Raw genomic sequence first — 16,928 nt, forward strand, 5'->3', positions numbered from 1 at the left:
GCCTCTTGAGAAACCTATATGCAGGTCAGGAAGCAGCAGTTAGAACTGGATATGGAACAACAGACTGTTTCCAAATAGGACAAGGAGTACGTCAAGGCTGTATATTGTCACCCTGCTTATTTAACTTATATGCAGAGTACATCATGAGAAACTCTGGGCTGGAAGAAGCACAAGCTGGAATCAAGATTGCAGGGAGAAATATCACTAACCTCAGACATGCAGATGAAACCACCCTTATGGCGGAACATGAAGAGGGACTAAAAAGCCTCTTGATGAAAGTGAAAGAGGAGAGTGAAAACAGTTGGCTTAAAGCTCAACATTGAGAAAACGAAGATCATGGCATCCGGTCCCATCACTTCATGGCAAATAGATGGGGAAACAGTGTCAGCCTTTATTTTTGGGGGTTTAAAAATCACTGCAGATGGTGATTGCAGCCAGGAAATTAAAAGACGCTTACACCTTGGAAGGAAAGTTATGATCAACCTAGATAGCATATTGAAAAGCAGAAATATTACTTTGCCAACAAAGGTCCGTCTAGTCAAGGCTATGGTTTTTCCAGTGGTCATGTATGGATGTGAGAGTTGGACTGTGAAGAAGGCTGAGCGCTGAAGAATTGATGCTTTTGAACTGTAGTGCTGGAGAAGACTCTTGAGAGTCACTTGGACTGCAAGGAGATACAACCAGTCCATCCTAAAGGAGATCAGCCCTGGGATTTCTTTGGAGGGAATGATGCTAAAGCTGAAACTCCAGTACTTTGGCCACCTCATGCAAAGAGTTGACTCATTGGAAAAGACCCTGAAGCTGGGAGGGATTGGGGGCAGGAGGAGACGGGGACGACAGAGGATGAGATGGCTGGATGGCATCACCGACTCGATGGACATGAGTTTGAGTGAACTCTGGGAGTTGGTGATGGACAGGGAGGCCTGGTGTGCTGCGATTCATGGGGTCGCAAAGAGTCAGACATGACTGAGAGACTGAACTGAACTAAAAGTCAGTAGGCCAAAGAGGCCAAATAGAATACCAAGAAATTATCAAATTAATCCACAAGAAGGCAGGAAAGGAGGAAAAAAGCAAAGAATAGGTGCAACTCCTGGATAATAAGTAGGAAGATGGAAGACTTGAAGCCAGTAATGCTAATGATTACACTAAAGATAAATGGATTAAACGTATAAATGAAAAGACAGAAATTATCATGTTGTATTAAAAATCAAAAGCCAATAATATGCTATCTTCAAGAGATGTACATTAAACACGAAGATATTGATAGATAAAACAGAAGAATGAACAAATTAATTTAGGTGGCTAAATTAATATCAACAGAATATTAATGAAAAAAAGACAGGTCATAATTTAAAAGAGTCAATTCATCAAAAAGACATAATAGTCCTAAATGTGTATGTATCTAAAAACACAATTCTAAAATATGTGAAGCGCATGGAAGAACTGAAGAGAGAAAAATACATAATTCTATGCAAAAATTTCAACACTGCTGTCTCAGAAGATGAAAGTTTAGCAGTTTAAAAAAAAATCAATAAATATATTGAAGACTTGAACATCACTGACATCAATTGACTTAGCTGACATTTATAGTACATCAAAACTGCAGAATATACACCCTTTTTAAGTGCATGTGAAACATTTACCAAGATAAACAATCTGCTGTGACTTTTAAAGAAACACCAATAAACGTAAAAGAAATGAAATGAGGCAGAGTATATATTTTCTGGCCATAACAGAATTACATTAGAATTTATAATCAACTGTGCTGCACCATGTTAAGTACTTGTTACTTGCTCCCTGCAGTCTCACAGACATTCTGGGAGTTGAAATCGAAAGAAGGACAAATGGAAAGCTTGCACCAGTTCATATATACAGTTTGCATCAGAACCACAACCTGAGCTGAAGCCTGTCTAGTGCCAAATCCTCTGTTCCTTCTACTTTGCTCTACAGTCTTCCCAAGTAGTTCTAAGTCACAGGTACCCTTTCCCTGCCTTTTAATATTCATTGCTGAATTTTTCAATTACCTAGACTTAAATGACAATGTGAAATATCAAAAATTATCAAGATAAAGAGTGCAAACAGTCATTTCTAAAATTCAATTACATTTTAATATATAACATGACAAAAAATGTAATCTGGAAAATTCCCAAACATGTATAAATTAAGTAACACATTTCTAAATAAATCATGGGTCAAAAAATAATTATAAAAATTAGAAAATAATTTGAATTGAATGGTAATGAAACTTCAACATTTCATCATTTGCATGTTTAAGCTAAAGTGGTCTAATGAGGGAAGTTTATAGCTCAATGCTTATACAGGAAAATAAGAGTTATTTAAAAATCAGTGATGTAGCTTTCAACTTCAGATGATAGAAAAGAAGAACATATTAAATGTAAAACAAGCAAAAAGAAAAATACAGAGTAAAATGAATAAAATACAAAATAGAGAAAAAGAAATGAAAACATTTTTGTTCATTGAAAAAAATTGGTAAAACTGAAAATCTCTTTCTTGATTGATAAACAGATTGGATGAAAATATAAATCGCTACTATCAGGAATGATGGAGGGAGAATCATGATAAATCCTGCATGCATTAAAAAAATTACAAAATGATGTAAAAACTTTTTATGCCAAAAATGTGACAACGTAGATAAAGCATGAAAAATTATTTGAGGAGACAAATTCCCCAAATTGATACATGAAGAAACAGAATATCCAAATAGCTACTAAAGAAACTGAATTCATAATTAAAAGCTTTCCCATAAAGAAAATGCCAGACCTAGACAGTTTCATGGGTAACCCTTTTAAATATTTGAGTAAGACGTAATATCAATTTTATACATAAGCTTTCAGATAATAGCAAAGGAGGGGTCATCATCCAATTCATATTATAAGGCCAGCATGGCTTTGTTACTAGTCATATCATTGCAAGGAAAGAAAATCTCAGACCAATATCTCTCATGAACAAATATATGAGCAAATTCCGTAACATAGAAATCTTCTAAGATATTAGCAAATCAAATACAGCTATATAAAAAGGGTAATAAATCCTGATGATGTTGGGGTTTACCTCAGAAATGAAAGGTTGTATCAACATTTTGAAATCAGTCAATGTAAAGTATAATATTAATAGAATAAAAGAGTAAAATATATGATCATCTCAATGGATAAGAGTCTGAAAAATTTCAAGATACATTCATTATAAAAATAAAACGAAACAAAACTCTCAGCAAACCAAAAATATAAGCTTAATACTTCATGTAGATGAAGGTTGTCTACAAAAACTTACAAGTAGCATCATACTTATTATGAAAACTGAATGTTTGCCATCTAAGATAGGAAGCAATGCAAACATGGCTGTTCTCCATTTTTGCTGATCGTGCTACTGGAGGTCCAAAAGAGTGAAACAGTCAGGAAAAAGAAACCAAAAGTAGGAAGTTTGGAAAAGCAGCAAAAGTCTGTTTATTTGTGGGCTTTCCAGGTGGCAGTAGTGCAAAGAACCTTCCTGCTAATACAGGAGACATAAGAGATGTGGGTTCCATCCCTGGGTCAGGAAGAGCCCCTGGAGGACAGCATGGCAGCCCACTCCAGTATTTTTGCCTGGAAAATCCCAGGGACAGAGAAGCCTGGAAGGCTATAGTCCACAGAGTTGCAAAGAGTCAGACATGACTGAAGCAACTTAGCATTCACACCATGATCAAGTGTACAGAAAATGCCAAGACCACACACATACACACAAAAACAGAAACCCTATTTAATTAGTGAATTTGGAAAAGTCAAATGGCCATAAAAGTTAATTCCATGTTCTTTTTTTTTTACAAATGTGCACTGAAAATGAAAACATTTAAATATTATATATGAAAGCATCAACAACATAACAGAGATAAATTTAACAGTATGTGTGAAAGACTTGAAACCAAAAAAGAAAGACAAGCATTGCTGAGGATATTCAATTAGTCCTAAATAAATTGAGATATCATGTTAATGAATTTAAAAACCCAATATTGCTAAAATTTCAATTCCCATTGAATTGATTTATAAATGAATTTGCAATTCCAATCAAATCACAGGAGCCTTTAATGTAGAAATAGACAAGCTGACAGTAAAATCTACATGAAAAATATATGGTCCCTGAATCCATCTTGGAAAAGAAAATATGGAGGAAAGGACATAAAGTATATGAGCACATGATATCATGACTTACTTTAAAGCTGTCCATCAAGACTAAGTAATATTGGACTAAAGACAGACAAACAGATTAATAGAACATAATAGGGAATTCAGAAATAGACTAACATTAAGAGAGTCCTTTTTTTGGTAAGTTGTAAAATCAATTCAATAAAAAAAGAAAAAGAGAGACCTTTCAATGTGGTTTCTGTATGGGAAAAAAAAAGACATGGGTCATAAGCCTAAATATAAAAGTCCTCATAAATGAAACGTTGTTAATATAGGGTTTAAAAAAGTACCAACTATAATAGAAGAAACTATTAAATGGACTTCTTTGTCAAGGAATTCAGAGAAGGACCCCTTCATATAGTATATGAACATGAACACAGATATCACCTATGAATCTCAGCATTAGCGAGCCCAGAATAGAATCCACATAAGCAAACACACAGCTCTTCTGGTACCACTAAGTGCACAAAGAACCAACCGCGTTATATGTAATACGAATATAATTTCAGCAGGGATCATCTGGTCTAGTGGACACACTGCTGCTGCTACTGCTTGCCAAGTCACGTCACTCATGTCAGACTCTGTGCAACCCCATAGATGGCAGCCCACCAGGTTCCCCCGTCCTTGGGATTCTCCAGGCAAGAACACTGGAGTGGGTTGCCATTTCCTTCTCCAATGCAGGAAAGTGGAAAGTGAAATTGAAGTCGCTCAATCATGTCCGACTCTTCGCGACCCAATGGACTGCAGCTTACCAGGCTCCTCCGTCCATGGGATTTTCCAGGCAAGAGTACTGGAGTGGGCTGCCATTGCCTTCTCCTGTAGATGCACTAGTCATTTCATATTCCTAAAGCCATTCATATTAAACCATTAGGAACACAGCCTTCTGTGAAAGAAGAGTTACTCAAAGCAGCTCTGGTGGACAGACATCCTTATCACTCCTAGATTCAACATGATTTCAATTGATTGTTTTGATTCTATCCATCTGACACTGTTATTAATTTATTATTCCTCCATAATTGTTTCCCAAAACACATGCCTTAGAAGATGAAACCCACAAAAATGTTCTATACCTAAAGAATCTGGAATCAAGTCAATTTGAATCAATTCTACCTACTACATTTCAACTCTACTACATTTCAATTCAATATTCATTTCAAGTATTAACATATGAAAGAACCATGAGGCTCTGAACTAAATTAACTTGATCAATTTTGCTTATCACAGACCTTAATTATACTTGAGTATAAAAGCCTTTGTCAAATAATACCTACAAAAATCTTGGGCAAGTAATAAAAAGATCTAACATAAGCAGATCAGCCCTGGGATTTCTTTGGAGGGAATGATGCTAAAGCTGAAACTCCAGTACTTTGGCCACCTCATGCGAAGAGTTGACTCATTGGAAAAGACTGATTCTGGGAGGGATTGGAGGCAGGAGGGGAAGGGGATGACAGAGGATGAGATGGCTGGATGGCATCACTGACTCGATGGACGTGAGTCTGAGTGAACTCCGGGAGTTGGTGATGGACAGGGAGGCCTGGCGTGCTGCGATTCATGGGGTCGCAAAGAGTCGGACACGACTGAGCGACTGAACTGAACATTCATTGAGCATTTAATATTTATATATGTTTATATGCCAGTAACCATGCTGAGTACTTTAAAACAACTTTGTGAGGGAGTGCTATTATTAATATTTTGCCTACTTTAATTAGAAACTGAAGCTCAGAGAGGTTAAGTGATTTTTCCAAGGTCACAGAATTGGACAGTATTCCAACATAGGCCGTCTGTGTCTAGAGTACAAAAAATGAATTGCAGTATTATGAAGAGGCTTAGTAGTACTCTTAGGAACTTACTTTGGGAAACACTGTCTTATAACATGCAGTTCAGTCTTCTTTTTTCACACTGCCTTCTGAGGACCAGAAGCAATGAACTATTCAGAACCAATCCACTAAGTCTCCTTAAGAGGCATCTATTTCAGGCTTTGGCTCTTTACTTCCTAAGTTGTAATAAAATGCTAAAGTGAAGCCTGTTTGTCTTTTTTTTTTAATCAGTTTTAAATGAGGTTTAAATCCTATTGCAAAATGCAATAGTTTTAAACTTAACATTTTTAATTTTTTTGTGTATATATTAAAGGCTCTAACTTTGACATAGGTCCAAAATGATTCTGAATGGGTTGACTTCATGTGATGAATCATCCTTATTATTATCTAGATCACTGAAAAACATTCATGAAAGGATTCATTATCTAGGGTTCTTTGTTAGGTGAGAGACCCAAAGAAAATCTTAGACACAATATGTTTTAGGAGCAACAGCTCACACAAGAAAGCTTTATGATTTTTATTTATTGTAGGAAAATATAGTAATATCAACAAAGAAATCATTTCACATCAATTTAAGTAATAGTTTAATTAATTTTCCTTTTAGCAATTATGGCTAGTGGTGTACTAAAAACCTGCTTGAGATATTGGCACAGAGTGTTGAAAATTATTTTTAAATTATATTTTTGAGAATATTTTATATCTTACTTTACTTACATGCAATTAGATGATTGCTATTTATAATGTTTCATTATTATAGATAATGCTTCTAAGAATATCGATAGGGACATAATTCTCTTTCTGTTAAGTTACTTGTTCAAGAAAAATTCCAAAAGTATTAAGTCATATGGTATGACCAGTATTTACGACTTCTGAACTCTGCCATCAATGATTTCTAAAATGGTCTTTACAATTCACCAATGATATGTGGTTCTACCAGTTTTGTTATATCTCTGAGAACAGGAAATATTCTTTAGTTTTCTTTTTTCTTTATAGATATGGCACTGTGCCTCATTATCATAATCATATGAAAATTTTAAGTCACATATGGGCATTAAATACTAAAACCATAAGACATCATATTTTCAGTATCATTATATAAATGGAAACTCGCAAGATTTTTCATTCAAGTTTAATTCATCACTATGTGTCAGAATGTGCTAAGTGATAGAGCTCTCGTTGTCAATTTCTCCTTTTTCTTTATTCACTGGAGGGTTGCATTTAGACTTCACACATTCATCTGCTGAGTGCATCCATTACCTTTCTGTTTCACATTGGCTGCTCTGTCAACCTCCCCTTTGGCATTTCTGGCATGACAGACATAATTGCGCTTGAGATCCTCAGCAGTAACTTTCTTGATGCTCAAAAGCTGAGTTCTTGTCTCGTCTTCTGTTACTTTCAGAATTACACTAGGAGTAGGAAAAAGAAAATCAAAGTATTAGTGAGACTCAAGGGCCAAAGGCTGTATGTAAATCAGACAAGTAGATAATAACAGATCTCCCAGGTGAGGACAGACAGAATGTCAATAAGCTGTGTGCTCATGATCCTGAAGATACAAAAGGAGACTAGCCTCTGGATTCTAATATCATTCTTTACCATCTATACTACACACAATTCCAATATCTAGATTCAACACCCAGCATTAGCATCATACTACAGGTCACTCTGCAAAGCGAAGGGTCTCCTTTCCTCAAATATATGAGGCAGGATGCAGCATTGATTCAGTGAAGAGGCTTCTGAGGCCTGACCCCTTTGAATTTTGATCGAGGTTTTGCACTTACTGGTTATGTACTTTGAGCATGGTAAGTAATCTTTCCATGTCTTAGTTCCTCCTTTGAAAAGGAGGAAACTGGCAATACCTACATAGTGCATTGCATGTATTAACTTACTCAAGAATTCCGAGGATTGAGTATGTTAATTCATAAGTATTAGAACAATGCATGCCTACATTCTAAGTCACTTCAGTCATGTCTGACTCTTTGCAACCCTATGGACTTTAGCCCGCCAGGGTTCTCTGTCTATGGGATTCTCCAGGCAAGAATACTGGAGTGGGTTGCTATTACCTTCTCCAGAGATCTTCCCGACCCAGGGACTGAACCCATGTCTCTTATGACTCCTGCACTTGGCAGGTGGCTTCTTTACCACTAGCGCCACCTGGGAATCATTAGAACAATGCTTAATAAATATTCATATAAGCTATTATTATCATCTCACAGTAATAGCTGATGCATTTCAGGGATTTCCAAAACTTGGATTTTGCACACATATCGAACATTTTAGTTAAAATGCTGAAACCTCCTGGTTATATCCTAAAGAAAGAAGAAACTTCTCAGAGCAAGTAAACTTTGTGAAAATAAGTATATCCAATTCTCTGCAAGTCAGAGATCAAGTGCTTTGGGTCTAAGATCAAGACTGAAGATCTCTCTGAACTACTGTGCTCAAAAGGAAAAAAAATAAAAATTCTCTCTCTTACAGTTGACTGACATCCAAGTTCTTATGAGGTTTACTGTCAGTCATGAAATCTTGGTTAAGGGCTGTGATGGAGTTAACCTAAGTTGAACTGCACTGCTCAACTATGAACAGTGACTTGTGTCTCAATAGCAGCAAGGAGGAACAGTATGACTATCATTACTGTTCATTCATTATTTTTATAAGGGTTGGAAGCGCAATGTTCAGAATTCCTGAAACGGTCAATAACTCTCCTTCTGTGCATTCAGTCACATCTTTCATCAATTCCTTCAGCAAAAACTGCTTCAATTTCAGGAAACTCCTTATGTATCATTAAATATATTCTGTTTCTTGAAACTACACCTTTGTATATGATGTAAAAAAATGATTTTTTTTCTTTTTACCAGGAACATACTTTTATTTCTTTCTCCAGTTTATTTCTACTTATCCTTCAAATCTTTATTTAGGCCATGTATCATCTGAGACGTATTACCTAACTCCCTAAAGCTAACTGGAACTTCCAACTAAATCTTCCCAAATATCCAATACTTCCCTTTTACTGCATTTATCGCATTGCACTGACATCTCTGTTGTATCATTGTTATACCTGTAAAATCTCTGCAGTTAGGAACTAAGTATCTTGCATATTACCCTATGATACTTCATAATTTCTGCATAAAGTCTGAGTTTACTACTAGGGAATAAATATCTTTTAACTTCTTGAAGTTCATGTAACCTAAGATCTATCAGCACATAGATGATAAGGTCTAAGTTTTCAGAACTACTTTGTCATGCAGTTAGCTGCTCATTTTTATTTATTGTTGCAGTCTTCCTTGCCAAATCAAGCCACTTCAAAAAAGTCATGTTTATTTATGTCGTGACCCAGCGTGTTATTTTAAAAGCAAGTTATATTACCACCTCATCCACTTAAAAAATAAAATTTAAAGAACATTAATGTTTTTAGTCAATATTAAAAATTATCACTTATAAATGTGATATATGTGCTATGAAAATTAAGAAAGGAGAGGAAGGAGATAGGAAATATATGCTTACTGGGAGATAAGGAACTAACACAACTATCTGAGGCACAAAAACATAGGCCCAGGCTCTAGACTTGAGAAACAGAACAGGGCCATGCTGGCAGGCTTTCCTCTGTCTACAACTCTAAATCCTGGCCTTTTCATTCAGATAGGATATTCATTCCAACTGCTTTCAAGCAGGTATCATAAAGATATAATCATCAGGTAGTATCTGGGGCTTGGATTCCAAGTCTGAGAATCCTGTTTTGGGATAGAGCAACTAAAGACTTGAAAATGAAGCTGATTTTTGTTACTGACAGGCAAAAATTAGAATTTTCATCAATTAGCATAAACCAGAAGGCATTAGGTTGAGGAACAAGGGTTAGTCACCCCCTTGTCAGTGTCAATGATACCTTTCATTAACAGATACATCAATAGTGGTGTCCTCTGGCTTTTTTCCATCAATGGTCCACCAAATCTCATTGCGAGAGTCCTTCAGGTAACTAAAATAGACTTTACAGGGAATGAGTAGCTCTTCTCCTAAAAAAAACAAGTTAACTCATGAGTTTGTAACTGTCACATGGTTATATTGGTTGTATTTTGTGATTAATCAGAAGTTATGAAAGTTCTATGTGCCTGTAAGCTTACTTCTGACTAATTTTCAAGTGGACTACCATAAGGTAACATACCATACTTCACTGCAAAACAAGCAAACCAGGAAAAGGACAGCAGCTTTTTATATAAAATTATTAGAATGCCCATCTTTTAATAGAGCCGATATATGTCCTAAAACAACAGTATTTGTTCAAAAAGGCTCTGATAACGCTTCGTTTCTTAGCCCTAAACCTCCATGGACTGCTCTTGTCCTTTGTTATTTCCCTCACCAACAATGAGAGATGGAGGAATGGTTATCCAGATATTTGGTCCTTGGCCCAGAGAAGATGAGGTGACGTCATCGTTGAGAGGACTGACCAGGCAGCTGTATCTTGAAATATTCAAGTTATCACGGTTCAGTCAATGAGCTTAAAGACAACTTACAAATAGAAAGGCTATGCTATCCTTCTGAGATGGAACATGGTGAAGACAGGGGGAATTTCTAGGCAAAACATGGTAATAATAATTGTAACAACAGCAGCAGACTCACTGAGGACTTTGAATGATTCCCTGTGCTAAATGTTTTAGCTACTTATCAATAGATACATTTAATTTTAACAAGGTATTATGAATTAGTTTTTAAATTAATGTTTTACAGATGTAAAAATTGAAGCTTAAATGCTATCCCAAGGTCAAATTGCAAATAAGTGGCAGACCAGGATTTCACCCAGACTGACCTTCTGTTTTTTTTTGCCCAGAACAGTTCTGTTTTATGCTTGCTTTCCTAGTTAGTTATTAATATTGACTGCTTTCATTCTCAAAAGGTGTCCAGGTTGAGATGATATATTATATTGTCATCCCAATTTGAACTGAGGTTTGTCTCACTGAGTGGTCATACTCTAGCCTCTCTTCCAATGCAAGGTTCTTATGCCATTCTCTAGACAGTTGCCTATAACAATATGTACAAAGATAAAGTGACCACGGATTCAGGCATGCTTTTGTAACCATAATATGACAGACAGAAAAAAGGCATTTAGATGATTAATATGGGTTTACCTTGATGCCAGAAAGAATGTTCATATTAAAATATAAAACCACTACTGAGTTTAGAAAATCTGGTCCATCCAGGATTGGCAGATTCCCTCAGTGTGGTCTTGTTTTTTTCACAAGGCAGATCACTATTTGAAACCGTACCTTAATTTGAGGGGGTTATTGTTCTCCATCTGGATTGAACACTGCTTCTATTATCTTTAGAACATTTTAAACAAATTTTCTTTTATATCTTTCATTGGGTTGGAATTGAATATATTGGGAAGGATACGATATAGAGGATGTTAAAATTTTCTATGGTTTTCAAGTTAACTTGAGAGGCTTCATGTCAGAAGAACAACATATTATGCCTTAACTGGTCAGTTCCAAATAATTCTTGTGTAGAATGAAAAATATGAAAACTAAAAGGAGAAGAAGATAGCTGGTGTAAACATTTGACAGTGTTCAAATCAAAAAGTACCAGTTTTATTGGTTATTACCTGTTGAATTCCCAGTTCTGCCTCCAGTCCCACTCCCCACTCCTTTGTAGTGGGATAGAAGTTTAAGGAAGTCTTTTGCTCATGTTGAAGTCTCGGTAAACCAGAACCCTGCACAGGCTAAAGTTTGCATCAAACAGAAGTCACTAATCAGGAGAGGAAAATTGCTCACAGAGGGAAAAGAGAGCATCTGCCCTGAGAGAAGCAGAGAATCGCTGAGCTGCCCAAGAGATCAAAAAAGGAGCTCATCCCCAGAGCTGATTTATTTTCTGATAACACTTCTGTTTCAATTCATGTGTTTCTCTACAACAGCTCTCTATGCTCTTGCATTAAGTGACATTTTTAGTCATTGTAATTAAGAGAATCTAACTGCTATTCAGAGGCACAACTGTAATTACCCGGTTCTTTCTCGTAGACCACATGATCATCAGGTGAATAGATGTGGGGAGGCATTGCATCGTTTGGGGAGCCTGTGGTAGAGAGGAAGGAACCAAGGGAGATGATGTCAAATCACGGACCTTTAATTTCACATAACCTATTTCAAAAATCTGCTCTTCTGTGAAGATTGCCAAACTTCCTGGCACAATTTGTCCATTCTTGAAAGGGCCCACAGTTCCATGTACAATCAATTACAACACTTCTTTCATTTAAAACAAGCAAACAAAGGGAAAAGAATATATTAAGTATCCTTTGTGTTTCAGACAGAACTATTTTATCCACTGTTTTTGCTTTCCAAAGCCTATATGAGGTAGATTCCTTTTTCATACTACTTAGAAATAAATTGATTTCAAGTCTTCCTCAATTGTTTTTTTCCTACATATTTACAGTAAACATAAAAGCTAAGCCACTTTTCTTTCAGAACTTACATACTTCTTTATAACAAAATATTAAGAGCCTGAACAAAATTATTGCACTTTGCTGTGTGCACTTAACACAAATCATGCTTACCGACCACCTTTACAGTCTGAGTTCTGGTGAGAGTGAAGGTACGTCCATTTTCTGGATATGTGACCACACATGTGTAATCTCCATTATTTGAAACCATGGCTATGATAAAGCTCAAGTTCATGCCTTCAGGTAGTACATTATTAAAGTTATGTATTTTATGACAGCCCTAAGAAGAAGTAAAGGAAAATATGTTTACATGCATAGAAAATACACAAACACATACATGCACATCTAACTTTGCACAGAACACAGACATATCTACGCTGGCTACACTTTTTACAAAACTATTTTGGTCCTAAATTTGATGATGTTTCTGCTAAGAAAGAGTGCAGTAATTTTTATTATCCTTTCTATAAAAGGGAAATTAATATTCTTAAACTAAAATATGAATTCAAAAGCACAAGTTTCCTGTCTCAAGACCTAGTATTCAAATTCTGGGAATTTCAAGTTAATAGTAAAGCAAGGTCAAAGTTTCAAAAAAAAAAAAAAAAAGATGGTTAAGGAAGCTTAAGCAAATGCATACACTGCTACTTAAAAAACAACTATTTTCCAATATTTCTTCACTGATTATGTTAACTCAGAGTACAGTCATACTGACAAGCTAGGCTCTGCTTTAGATGTCTGGTTTTGGCATTCTTGATCATTCTGTTGAATCACCAGATCAGTTATTTCCAAACTTTTTCGTTTTTCTTCTGTTTATCCTATTTTTAATTTGAATAGTATAGACTCCAGAATTTAAAAGTAAAGTATATTTTATGAGTCTTGGCAAAAGTTAAGAGTTTATTTGTACTCTAATTCATATTTTCACATAACTCAGTTGCTCTTTAAAATTTTGATGTTGAAATATCTCATTCAACATAACTAGAATCTTGTTTCGGATCGCTCAGCCCCACTAATTGGCTGTATTGTTTTACTGTTTTCCTTTAAAGAAAAGAACCAATACATCATATGTGACGAAAATATGCATGGAACATTTACTTTTGGAAAAATTTGTATTTTTCTTTTAAAAATCAATACTTTATTTATGACAAAAAGAACTGGGCATCCTTAAGGTACTCCAGATCTTTAAAAGTCTCAGGAGTCTATTACCAGCTTGTACTTTCAATTTTCTATGTTCATACATTTAACTTTAATTCTTCTATCCTTAAGGTTTTCTTACTTCAATTCCTGGAGCATATGTTTTGAAATATGACAATTCCACTAAGTGGCACATTTTGTAATTCTCTGTCACAAGAAATAACATCTTTTAAGAACAGTACTAAACTTCTGATTCATGGTGATGATCATCAAGAGGAAGATGACATATACTCAGTTATTTTTCCTGGATATGAATATAATTTATCCTGTTTTGATAAGCAGTGCCTCTAGACAATTGTCACCTCAACACAGTATTTCAACACTCTAAAGTTATCCACACTATAAGGCAACAAAACCCTGTATTCTTATAAGAAGTTTATGTCATATTTGGTTTAAATTGAGTTTATACTATCTATAGAACTTTTTAATTTTTCTAGCAACTTTTGGTTAAACAGTTCAAAGTTATTTTCCTCTTTCATGTGTTAGCTTAGCTGTTCTTAAGTCCATGTGATGTAGACAAATCAGATTAAATATGCCTTAGTTTTTTGGGTGGAAAACAACGAGATAGATAAAGAGATATTCTAGCTAACACAGTGCAGAGCTAAAACCCATTTTTTTTAGACAGCTGAGTAAAGGTCTTTCACTAGCTTCTTGATGAAGAATGAACACTAATCTTCATCCATTAGTTGAGGCTGAAAAAAATTGTACTGAGACGTGTGCATTGAAAGGACTGATTTTGAAGCTGAAACTCCAATACTTTGGCCACCTGATGCAAAGAACTGACTCATTTGAAAAGACCCTGATGCTGGGAAAGATTGAAGGCAGGAGGAGAAGGGGACGACAGGATGAGATAGTTGGATGGCATCACCGACTCAATGGACATGAATCTGAGTAAACTCCGGAAGTTGGTGATGGACAGGGAGGCCTGGTGTCCTGCAGTCCATGGGGTCATAAAGAGTCAGACATGACTGAGCGACTGAATGGAACCGAACTGTGCTTAGGTGTACTGCATCATTGTATCCTTATTCCAAACTTAGCAAGTCTAGAATGTTCTTATGCCCATTTTATAGATGAAAATACAAAGGCCTATAAAGGTTAAGTGATTGCCATTATCATAGAGCCAGGCAGTGTCAGAGCTGGAATTTAAACCTAGATCTACATGTTTTGAGGGACTTGCTGTTAATCCCACCAGACACTATCTCCCCACCCACTGTGGTTCTGACCCACCTGGGACCAGTCCCAGTATTAATAGTGTGATGTGGTTGTTATGTGAGCTTAATTCTTAGCATTAGTGGTAATCTGGAAAAACATAGTTTTTGGTATGAGAAGTTAGCTACTAATACTAAACTTGTCAACAGCACTCCTTAAAAAAGTGTTAAAAATATTTTTTTACCCACTGTAGTGTATATATATATGCATATATATATATATGCATATATATATGTCAATAGCAGAAACTATAACACAATATTGTAAAGCAATTATACTCTAATAAAAGAAGATCCAAGACAGTCAAAAGGTTAAAAATATTTCATATTTTTCAAATCAGTAACATAAAAACACACACAAAATTTTTTTTTAACTCACCAAATATCATTTATGTAAAAACTATTTAAAACATATTGCTTTAGGAGATATACTATGTGCTACAATTATAAAGAAATGCTTCAGACTCAAAGTCTTCTCATTCATTCATTCACCCTTGAATATTAATCAATAAACTGCATGCCAGGCACTTTTCCAGGTTCTGAGAGTACAGCACTGAATAGAACAAGAGTCAGGCCTCATGGACTTCTCATTAACAGAGAAATGGAATCTGACACATCTAAATTGCAAGGAAAATGTTACAAAACAAGCGTGTGTTGATCTCTTGCTAAAGTCCTCTTTCTCTTCACCTTATTCCAAACTCTTGAGGATGGACTTAAAATAGGGGCTGAATACACCTGACTATCATTGATTCTATGTGTCAGTGTTGTAAGTCAAGTTCTCTGAGATTTTCTCTTCTTTCCATAAGGTAATATAAAAATGTAGGCCAAGGATAGGTTTTCTTGGAGCTGATTTGATTGGAAAAATATTTCAAATTGAGGAACATTCCATACACAGGTATGGAAAACTTTGGAGTCTAATCTACCATTCAGAAAAATCTGATCATTCAAAATTAAATTAACAACAAAAACAATAAAAAGCTATTAGACCTATAACATGTTAGAAGAGGAAATGAATAAAATATTATACATTATAGGTTTTTATGTATGTAGTGGGGGTAGCTTCAGGGCATTGTTGAACTAAAAACACCCATTAACTTTAGCCTGTAGTATCTGATGAGCTCTGCTTTTTATAAGCATCTGCTTCTCAAGGCCCTTCATGGACCTAAGACATAAAGGGAATTTTTGAACATAATGAATTATTCCTGAAAATAAATCCTTCATATTTTTGGTGATTTCAAAATCATTCACTTGGAATCCAGAAAAAAAAAAAAAAGATATGAACAGAGATCTTGATACCCAAAAAATAATAAAAATACATTTCTAAATATAAGAAATAGGTTAACAACATGTGGATTCCATTATGAAGTAGACATCTGACTAGAAGACAAGTCATTCACTGAATTGAGTCATCAGTTCCTCATTCTGAATTTGAAAGAGAGAAGTTAAATAGGAGAGCAACTCTTCAACCACATAATGGTAGCCTTGGCAACCTACCACAGTATATAGGTAAAGATAAGCACAAGAAATGACTTTGAGATCCTCGAGAGGAAATAAATCATGTGGTGAGGTATGGGGTGTGGGTGGGCAGATGGCATGACTAAAAAAGAACAAATATTTCCATTCAATAAGGCCTACAGTTTTTAAAGAACTCTGTTAAGGAACAATGATGGAAAAGACACAGTTCTTAACCTATAGATGGAGATATGCAGTCTAGTGGAAGACTGCAACAAATACTATGAAAGGCATACTGGGATGGGGAAGTGGAAGAAGAAGACCAAACAGAAAACATTTAGAAAATCTGCATGGAAAAAGAAGATCTGAACTGGATCTTAAAGGACAGGTAGATTATTAAGTCATGCAGGAAGAGGGGAGACATGGAGAGGTAGCCTCCAAGGACAGAAAAACGTACAAACAACATCCCTTCATTACTCTTATAGCATTTTGCTCTCCATGTTAGCACTTAACTAATTTCAACATAATCATCTCTTTTCATTTATCTTATCTCTTTCTCAGAAAATTTACTTCCATGGAGTAAAGTGGGGAGCAGGCAGATTAGTACTTCATCTGCACACCCAGCAACTGCTCAATGCTGGACACATGGTAAATGCTCAATATA

General features: G+C 35.5%; 1 protein-coding gene across 1 annotated transcript in view; it reads right to left on the minus strand.

Annotated features, from left to right (window-relative positions):
* The window catches only part of IL1RAP (interleukin 1 receptor accessory protein), a 145,596-nt gene that overhangs the window by 13,787 nt on the left and 114,881 nt on the right, over positions 1 to 16,928 (minus strand). Inside the window, exons 5-8 of the mRNA XM_055568706.1 lie at positions 12,528 to 12,693; positions 11,978 to 12,049; positions 9,873 to 9,999; positions 7,253 to 7,401 (exon numbers count right to left, since the gene is read on the minus strand). Coding sequence (XP_055424681.1) covers positions 7,253 to 7,401; positions 9,873 to 9,999; positions 11,978 to 12,049; positions 12,528 to 12,693 — 514 coding nt within the window. The remainder of the gene's footprint in view (positions 1 to 7,252; positions 7,402 to 9,872; positions 10,000 to 11,977; positions 12,050 to 12,527; positions 12,694 to 16,928) is intronic.

This window comes from Bubalus kerabau, chromosome 2, assembly GCF_029407905.1.
Source record: "Bubalus kerabau isolate K-KA32 ecotype Philippines breed swamp buffalo chromosome 2, PCC_UOA_SB_1v2, whole genome shotgun sequence".
In the NCBI taxonomy this organism is placed as follows: Eukaryota; Metazoa; Chordata; class Mammalia; order Artiodactyla; family Bovidae; genus Bubalus; species Bubalus kerabau.